At 36.7% G+C, this 10,597-nt stretch overlaps 1 protein-coding gene across 1 annotated transcript; it reads right to left on the bottom strand.

Annotated features, from left to right (window-relative positions):
• Window positions 1-1,349: 1,349 nt before the first annotated feature.
• LOC127114282 (uncharacterized) lies at window positions 1,350-2,267 on the bottom strand. The gene has a single exon (XM_051046580.1). It carries the CDS (start codon window positions 2,265-2,267, stop codon window positions 1,350-1,352), a length of 918 nt encoding a protein of 305 aa, XP_050902537.1.
• Window positions 2,268-10,597: the final 8,330 nt, after the last annotated feature.

The raw sequence follows: 10,597 nt of genomic DNA, 5'->3' as shown, positions 1-10,597 counted from the left end.
GTAGAGCGAGGTTGTAATTTATGGATACTGGTAGAAGGAAACAGTGGATAGCATAAACAACCAAAAACCCGGAGGTGTGTATAAGTGGGATCCCGATGATATAAAATCTGAGTAGGTGACTTGTGATTAAGATATTTATGTGGGAGAATATTTAACAAGTAAGTTGCCATTTGAAGAGCATGATGCCAAAAAGAAGTGGGCATGGAAGAATGGACAAGGAGAGTGTGAATCATGTTATTTATGGTGCGTATTTTTCGTTCCGCTTTACCATTTTGAGAAGAAGTATGCGGGCATGAGAAACGAAAAATAAGACCATTAGCATCGCAATATTTTCTAAAAGACTCATTGTCAAATTCACGTCCATTGTCACATTGAAAACATTTGATGGTTTTATCAAATTGAGTTTTAATGAGAGAAGTCAAGGATGAAAACATAGAGTAGACTTCAAATTTTTTGCTAATAGGAAAAGTCCACAAAAAATTAGAGTAATCATCCAAGAATAAAACATAATATTTATGCCCAACTGTGCTTAAAATAGGAGAAGTCCATAAATCACTGTGCATAATATCGAAAGGCATTAAAGTATGAGATTGAGAAGCATAAAATGGCAATTTAATATGCTTCCCAAAGACACAAGAGTCACAAACAGATTTTAAAATTAAATTGTTACAACCAATGAACTTATTTTTGCTAAGAGATCGCAAAACAGATGAACCCGGGTGTCCTAAACGGTTGTGCCATAAACTGGAAGTAAGAGCTACAAAAGTGGATGGATGGGAGACTGAATAATTATTCATGATGGGATAAAGATCCCCAATACTATCACATCTCATTTGTGGCATCCCCGTCTGAAAATCATTCACAGAGAATCCAAAAGGGTCAAAAGTAATAGAAACATTATTGTCAATAGTGAGACGTCGCACAGAAATTAAATTTTTAATAATTTGCGGAGCATGTATGACATTTTGTAGTTTTAAAGGTTTTGTAGATGTGGAAAGGGTTGATTGTCCATAACCACAAATTGGAATTTGTTGTCCACTACCAACAATAATATTTTGATTTGAATTACTCATATTAGAATAAGACGAGAGATTACCTTGTGATGCCGTCATATGAGAGGTTGCTCCAGTATCCACATACCACTGGCCATCGGGAGGATTAAGGGACATGGTGTGCATTGCGGCTTCAATATCCGTGGGTGCTAGAGAAGGAGTGGTGGATGCATAGGCTTGCGGACGTGGACCTAATAGTCCTGGTTGCTTTGGAGGACCATTTGGGCGAGTCCATTGAGATGACGGATATGGGCAAGGAGGGAGTCCCCGTGGTGGTGACATCCAACCCCATTGATACTACTGCCAGGGAGGGGGAGGAGACTGCCACTGTGAGGTGTTGGCTTGTAGGGACGGTTGACCACCACCACGTCTGCCGCCACGTTGACCACGTCTGTTGTTTCTACCATAACTGTTTCGGTTTTTATGAGCAGAATTTCGGCTGTTATTCTTCTTGCTGTCGTGGTTATCATTATAGGAGGAGGGTTCAGTAACATCCTTTAGTTGTGTCGCAACCATGGCAGCCTGTGCGCCGGTAGCCGCCATCTTAATTAGACCGACTTCTTCAAGAGTAAGCATAGAGCGGGCCTGATAAAATTGTGGAAGAGGGTTGCTTTGCCGAATTAGTGTACCGACCCCTTTGTATGCATCAGTGAGACCGGAAACAAGTTGGAGAACGAGTCGCTGATTAGAGACAGGGGCTCCAACGTTCTTCAATTGGTCATAAAGTGTTTTGAGACGCTGACAGTAAGCGGAAGCGGTGGGAAAATCTTCCATGCGAACGGATGAGAACTCCTGCTCGAGAGTGATTGCACGAGCGTTTTGATTGTCCTGGAAGATGTTGGTTAATCGATTCCAAGCCTCCATGGCAGTGGAGTCTGGTTCAATGATGGTAGCCAAAAGATCGCCGGAGATAGTGGAATAAATCCACTGTAGAACTGTTGCATCAAGAGTCGCCCACAACTCCTGCTCATCATCGGTTTCAGGTGTCTTCTTTTCCCTGCCTGGTGCTGGAGGAATGATGTGATAAAGAACCTTATGAGATCGAGCATGGATTTTGAAAAGTTCAACCCACGTACCAAATTGAACGTTTTCCATCTCAAGAACAATAGGGATGTGGTTCTTGATGTTGGTTACGACGAGAGCCAGATGGAAAGGGTTCTTTGATGGTGAAGACGATTGTGGTGGAGGAGTTACCACATCGGTTGGGATTGACATGATTAGTGAGTAGAGAAAGAAAGAAGAAAAATATTGTGTAACAGAAGGTTGAGAGGCTAAGTGGGGCAACCTAGGTCTCTTGATACCATGAAAGGAATTGTTTTCCTGCTGTTTTCATTAATCTGTATCCATATATGTACAATGATCATGTGTGACCAATATAAAAGCCTCATAACTATACATCAATTATTTGCTTAAAATAGATTAGGAAGGTACTTCTTATTCTATGAATGGAAAAGATACAGATGTTATTACAAGAATATTCTAACAAATATTCTGGTCTATCACCATGTGCTTTAATGGGAAGAAACAAAAAAAACCAATGGTGTAACAGAAATAAACCATATCTAGAGAATATAAAATTTGTGGGATATTGTATGCTTAAAACTACATTGAAGGGTGTTATAATCTATCAGTGTCATAAATTACCATTGAAAAGCAAACAATTTTCCTAAGTTGTAGAGCATAAATATTATAACCACATACATACAAGTAAACCATAAACTCCTATTTAAATAATCAATTGTAATCCAAGCAATACTTATCTTATCAACGACCTCTGGGATCAGTGGTTTATGGGAAAGTCATATCCCAAATGTCAAGAAGGTTTCATATTGGTGAGTGTAATTCAAGAAATCATAAATGCTAGGTCGTTATTGATATTTCATTAGTAAAATTAACACATTTATGTTATGTTGTACAGGAAAAATACAATGCTAGTTTGACACAAGCCACACGAACTACTGGTAATGTGGATGGATCAACAAGACTACAAATTTGGAGAGAAGTTGTCGGGGGTAAAACGCGAGGGCATGTTATTGAGTTGTATAAATGGAAAACAATATTAGATACAAAGTGTCTTACTTGACACATGTGTCAATTACAAACCACAATACATAAGTAGATAGCCAAGATATTGAGACTGCCATAACTGAAGATGTTGTAGCATGTGATGAGGTTGCACGAGCTAATGTGCATGCAGAAGAAGCTAATACAAAGACAACAAACTTGGCAAATCAATTTGAAGATTTTCGGTGACACGTGTTTGCTATGATGCATCCAGCTCATACTGGTCCTTCTACTGCTCCTTTTAGTGATCATCCTGATTACGACCTTTTTGTATTTTTACTACTCCTTACTAGTAACATATATGGAAATCCTTGTATCCTTATTTAAATAATTCAGAATTCAGAATTAGTACGCTTCAATTGATAATTGAGAATTAGTATGATTCAATTGATATAATCATCATTTGACAACACTTTATACTAAATTATGCATTACGGAACAATGGTTGTTTGTTAAAATGATGTTATGATATAATGTTATGGCGCTGTTATAGCCGATATTCTGTTGTCGATCGGTTGGACGAAGGATGATAATCGGAGTGAATTTCAAAATTACATGAGAGAAGTTATCCAAAATAAGAAAATAATGCTGAGTATTTGTATTGCACCGATGGCCATTTGTGTTTCAGCATATTACTTTTAGTTGTGTACTTACCTGACTTTCTTTGGATAAACTTCTCAACAATTTCTAGAAATAAGAAATATTTAAAGAATCTTTGTATAGTAAGTTAATTTATAAATAAAATTCTTAAATACTTAAGGCAGAGTAAGCTAATTTAATGGAAGTTGACATTGAAAACCTTGTGTTGTTGCAATTTTATGTTTGTATACAATGATATGAGATAATCATGACCATATTCCCTCTTAATCCGAATTGAATCAATTGTCTATGAGGGCAGTTGGTTCACATAGGAGGAGTTCGATTGACACATGTTTGGCTTGAAAACATGAAATATGGTGTTAAGTTTGTTCACATAGATGTAATGCCACTTTTATTTTATAGATGATTCTTGTTCAAATTTCAAACTAGTAGATGACCAAATATTTATGATGTGATATTTACTATTCAAATGTTACGTATACGTGAATTGTTCTTGATGCTAACTTTTACATTGTTTTTGTAAATGTTGTAGGAGGATGAGAAAGATGATGATGATGAGTAGAGTTGTTGTTAAACAAAATCAAAATGAGGAAGAAGGTTCTGACAAGTTTAGGAAAGTTGTAAAAACATATGTTATGTGTAGATGCCTTCTAATATGTTGGGAAGTTTACTAATGTACTGTTATTTTAAAGATAGTTTATGAATTTTTATTGTCTTTTTTAGAGGTTTAGATAATGAACAATATTTTAATTACCTTTCAGTATCATTATCATGTAGTTAAAGTCAATGATATGATACTTCTCAATTATGTTCAGTCTCTTTCAAGTTTTTATTTTGATTGTTCACTTAAAAAAATTGTTTTGATTTTGATGTACTATTGCAATTTTCCATATATGGATCTTGTATGTATTTACAAATGTAACATCCGCTAGATATTCATAAACACGTTCTGGTGCGTCATAAAAATAGAAATTAAAAGCAAGTTTCATTTTAAACAGGTTCTGGTACGTTCAAAAAACAGGATTAAAAAAAACTAAACTTAGCGTCGGCTAATCCCGCCGCTAAGGTAAACACAAAAGCATGTTAGTGTTGATTATAGGTGACACTAACAAAAACCTTTAATACATTAGCATTGACAAATATCGTCTCTAAATAATGACATGTAAACTTCGTTATTGTGGGCAAGCAAACTATATATAAGCACGTGTCACACACTAGCGTTTATATAGACCGACGCTTGATGATGACGTGTAACATACTAGCGTTGCCTACATTCGACGCTATTGGATGACGTGTAAAATGTAATTCTTTTAGACTAACTAACCAAATGCAAACATGTGTCATATTCTAGCCTTGTTTTCGACCGACGCTAAACCCTCCAATAACGTTTCTTGTCCAATTATATTTTTTGCGTAACTTTAGCGTTAATTTTTGCCGACGTTAGTAGTAGCTTTGACTTGACGCTACATTAGCTTCAAGCTATGGGGCGTCTGCCTTGACACCAAACCTAACACTAATTTACGTCGGCTTTTTGTTAATTAGCGAGGGTTTATAGCTGACGCTAAAACAAGTTTTCTTATAGTGATCAAATTGTTGATTACCTTCTTGACTCTAGATGCTAAAAGCTTAGTCAACTTTCTATAGAGACTTTTGACTAAATATATGGGTTTTAATTCATTAATTCTTTGAGGATTATCTGTTTTGGGATTTAGGGCTAAAAAAGAGGTTATCACTTATTTTGGGAGCTAAACATTATGGTAGAATTCATTCACAAAATTAAACACATCTTCCTTTAAAATATCCCAACAAGCTTTAAATAAGCCCATGCTATAACCATCTGGCCAAGGATTTTTGTCCATGTCACTCTTCCACACAACTTCCTCTACCTCATCAATCTGGAGATGAGCCTTAAGAAAATTCATATCTTCTATAGACAAATGCTTGAAATCAACATCATCCAAGATAAGACCTATCATTCAGAACTTTGGTAGGTATCCTATTTATCAAGAATAGAACCTGCATAATTTCATATGACCAATATACATTTTCAATATTAGACTAAAACATCAAGGCTCTACTGATGTTTAGAATATGTTGATGTTTTCTTTTAATTCTTGCAGTTTGTTCTGGTGTGATAACATAATTCCTCTGATGCAATATACCATTCTCTTGATAAAAGGATTTCAACAAAAACTCAATACCATTGTCAATCTTGATAGCTTTTACATTCTTCTCAAATTGGGTTTTGACCATGTTGACAAATGCTTTCATAAAATTATACACTTCAACTTTGTTCTTGATCATGGTCACCCAAAGGTGCCTACTACAATCATCAAGTATGGTTAAGAAATATCTAAATCCATGAACATATGTTGCAGAGAAGGACCCCTAAATATCATCATGAATCAAGTAAAAATAGGTTTTGCATTAGAATCACTTACGAAAAAAGAAAATTTATTTTGTTTTTCCATGTGACACACATTACAAGATACATGGTCAGAATCAAGTATGTAACTATACTTTTTATTCAAACACTTAGTTTTTTCATCTGACAAATGACCTAATCTCGAATGCCATAACCTACTCAGTTCTGAATCAACAATATGAACACTATCACACAATTTTACCCGACTAAGCTTCAAGTAATATAGGCCATCCATAAGTTTAGCCAAACCAATCCTCTTTGTAGTTCCTCTTTATTGTATAATGCATGAATCATCTTCAAACACTATGGTACCATTGTTTTTCTCATACAATATTGATACATATATCAAATTAATTTTAAATCCTGGCAAGTTCATAACCCTCTCCAAGACTAGATTATCATATAGTATGTCTCTTCCGGTTGTATGAGCTTAAATATTGGTTCCATTTGGTAAACCAATAGATATAGGAGGAACTAATTCACTATATGATATAACCACTCTATAAAATTGTAAATATGATATGTTTCTCCTTTATCTAAGATCCATTTGCAATCATGAATTTTGGTATGAGCGTCATGGTTAGAGTATTTACACGTTGTTCCTGTAGAATAGTAGCTACTACTCTTTCCTCTCACAATATTTGTTGCATGTTTGGTTCCATCTAGATTGTTTCTTTCAAGTAAAGCAATCAATGTATTGAATTAATATTTGGTGAGTATCATACTTCCTTTATCAGTATTCATCTTCATTTATGCACCAACTTCTTATGCATCAGGCCCAACATTGTTGCCATATGCATTTCCTCGAGTAACTCCCCATCTCGATGGATACCCGTGTTTTCTATAGCATGCATCTATGTGTGACCATTCTTTCAACAATATGTACACACATTTTTTTTTGAATGAATTATCCCTACCTCTTCCTCATGGATAGCCATTATATCCTCTTTCTTTGCCAAAATTTCGGCTAGCACCTCCACTTTCAACCAAATTTACCAATGCACATGTTTCTTCAGCTTTGACATCATGGGGATTGTTAGCTCCATAATTTTGTTGTCTTTCTTCCTGCAGCACAATGGATAGAACTTTGTTGATGGTCGGTATGGTTCCATCAATAAGATTTGATACTTAACACTTTGGTACTGCTCATTCAATCCCACAAGGAATTGATTTTTTGGTCCCCCTTATTGAAATTTCTTGCATTATGCATAGCAGCACAAACACATGCATATGGACATGTACATCGAAGTATGTGCCTGAATTGATCAAGCTATTCCCATGAAGCTTTCATTTCAGTGAAATAATCAGACACATTAAGGTCACATTGCTTGAAATTCGAGATGTCTTGATACAAAGAAACAACATGGATTCTCTTTCCTTACAAATACCTCTCCTTGAGATCATTACAAATGTCTACAACGTTTTATATGAACACAATGCTCTCATCCATTTGTAGTTTTATGGAAGTAATCAGCCATGAACACACAATATTGTTGCATCTTTTCCATGCAATAAAATTGAAATCATCTTCTCTTGATACAGGTATCAAACCATCAACGAATCTGAATTTGTTCTTGGTAGCAAGAACTCTTTGCATCCTCTTCGCTCATCTATGATAGTTAAAATTGTTGGAAATCCCCCAAAACCTATGGAGAATTTCAATCAATCTTGACGAACAAGATTATTATCATCCACATAATGAAAATAAAATAAAAGAATAATGGAGAAAGAAAGAGTGCAGAGAACGATGAAGGAGAAGAGTAATAAAATTCTGCAGAGTTTCTCTCTGCCCACAAACTATAGAAAACTTCTGATTCACTTTGCAACTGCAAAATACTATGAATACAATGTTATGAATACTATGTTCACTTCTATTACAAAAATAAGGGTTACTCCCTCTATTTATAGATTTAGGTTAACTTTGACCTCAAGCCAAAGCCCAAAACTATAAAAGCCCAAAATAGCTAACACTACTCAACACACTAGGTGGTTCGACACTTCCTTGCTCTGTCGAGCAACCTGCTTTGACACAAGAAATTACAATTCAACACACCACCTAATTCATTGTGTCTAAGCTATCTACATTCATCATAGCTCTTAGCCTTCTGAACACTTCAACCTGCACTCCCTTCATCATGATGTCTGCAATCTGATTCTCAGTTCTGCAGTGTTCCACATTCATCTTTCCATCTGCTACCTGCTCTCGAAGATAATGGAACCTCATTTCGATGTGCTTGCTTCGACCATGTGCTATCGGATTCTTTGCCAGATTGATAGCTGACGTGTTGTCGATCTTCATGGTAATTGCTCCATGACTCTTTGTTGTTATCTCTAAGACCAGATTCACCATCCATGTTGCTTGACATGCACAAAGAGAAGCAGTTATGTATTCTGCTACGCATGACGATAATGCCACTACTGGCTCTTTTCTCGAACTCCAAGCAAATGATGCACCACCTAGCATAAACACATAGCCCGCTATGGATTTTCAATCCTCAGCATCACTACAATAACTTGAATCGGTGTATCCCACTAATTTGCATTATTTTCCTTCATTAGTTGCAGGAAACAAAATGCCATAGTCGAGAGTTCCTTTGAGGTGCCTTAGTATCCTCTTCGCCGCTGCTAGATGTGATACCTTTGGCTTCTGCATGAACCTACTCACCATACCTACACTGTATGCTAAGTTAGGCCTTGTGTGACAAAGGTATCGAAGTAACCCAATAAGTCTTCAGCATTGGGTTGGATCGACATCATTTGAATCTGAATCTTTCAACAGTTGTAATCTGGGCTCAGCTGGAGTCGAAGTTGGGTTGCAATCTTGCATCTCAAATCTCTTGAGAATTTCGCCTGCATACCTTCTTTTGTGCATCATCAAACCTCTACCACTCTTGTAGAATTCGATGCCAAGGAAATATGAAATGTCAACCATATATGACATTTCGAATTCCTTGTTGAGATCACCTTTGAAGTCTTCGATCTCCTTCTTGCAACTACCGGTTATCAACAGGTCATCGATATAGAGGCATAGTATAAGCAATTTACCCTTGCTTCTTCTTACATATACTTCATGTTCGGATTTTCACTTCACAAATTCCTTCTCCCTTAGAAAGTCATCTATCTTCTTGTTCCAAGCTCTTGGAGCTTGTTTAAGTCCATACAGGGCTTTATGCAACCTGTACACTTTTCTTTCTTCGCCATGTTTCACAAACCCAACTGGTTGTGCAACATAGACTTCTTCTTCTAAGGGCCCATTAAGGAATGCACATTTCACGTCCATCTGGCACATCTTCCAGTTTTTCATGTTTGCTAGACCAACAACCAACCTGATTGTTTCGATCCTAGCAACATGTGCAAAAACTTCATCGAAGTTGATTCCTTATTTCTGAAGAAATCCTTTCGCCACAAGCCTCGCCTTGTGTCGAGTCACTTCTCCTTTGGGATTCAACTTAACCTTGTATACCAACTTCACATCAATTTCCTTCTTGTCTTGGGGCAATTAGACAAGTGACCAAGTGTTGTTGACTTCGATTGCCTTCAGCTTTTCATCTATTGCTTTCATCCACTTCGAATCTTTTAATGCTTCAACTGCATTGACAGGTTCGACATCTGCATAGAAAGCATAATGTACCAGCTCACCTTCATCATTAACCATATCATCTGATGTAATCACACATTCTTGCAACCTTGCAGGCATGTGTCTTGTTCTTTGAGGTATGCTTGTGCTTGCTTCACCTCTGACTTCTTCCTGTTGAACTTCTCTTTCGACTTCACTAGTTGGTTCATCACAAAAGATTCTCACTGAATCTTTCTTGACATTATCAGTCCAATCCCACTCCTTAAGCTCATCTATGATCACATCCCTGCTGATCACTACTTGCTTATTCACTGGGTTGAGTAACTTGTATCCTCCAGTCGAATGATATCCTATCAGGATCATCTGACTGGACTTGTCATCAAGTTTTCTTCTCAACTGATCTGGAACATGTTTATATGTTATAGATCTAAACACCCTTAGATGACTCAAGCTAGGTTTGACACCAGACCAACATTCTTCTGGCGTGATTCCTTCTAGCTTTTATGTCGGACATCTATTCAGGATATATGTCGCAGTCGACACATCTTCTCCCCATAATTCTTTGGGTAGATGCTTGCCTTTCAACATACTTCTAACCATATTCATAATGGTTCTATTCTTCTTTTCTACGACTCCATTCTGTTGTGGAGTGTAGGGTGACACCACCTCATGCACAATCCCTTCTTTCATACATAATGCATCGAAGTCTTTTGACACATATTCTCCACCACCATCAGTTCTCAAAATCTTGATCTTTCGATCGCTCTGTCTTCTGACCATAGGTTTAAACTTGGAAAATACCTCGATCACTTCACTTTTCTTCTAGATCAGGTAAGACCACAGTTTTCGACTGAAATCATCTATGAATGTAACAAAGTA

Source organism: Lathyrus oleraceus, chromosome 1 (genome assembly GCF_024323335.1).
Source record: "Lathyrus oleraceus cultivar Zhongwan6 chromosome 1, CAAS_Psat_ZW6_1.0, whole genome shotgun sequence".
Classification (NCBI taxonomy): domain Eukaryota; kingdom Viridiplantae; phylum Streptophyta; class Magnoliopsida; order Fabales; family Fabaceae; genus Lathyrus; species Lathyrus oleraceus.
This window is presented reverse-complemented; position numbering and strand designations above follow the sequence as displayed.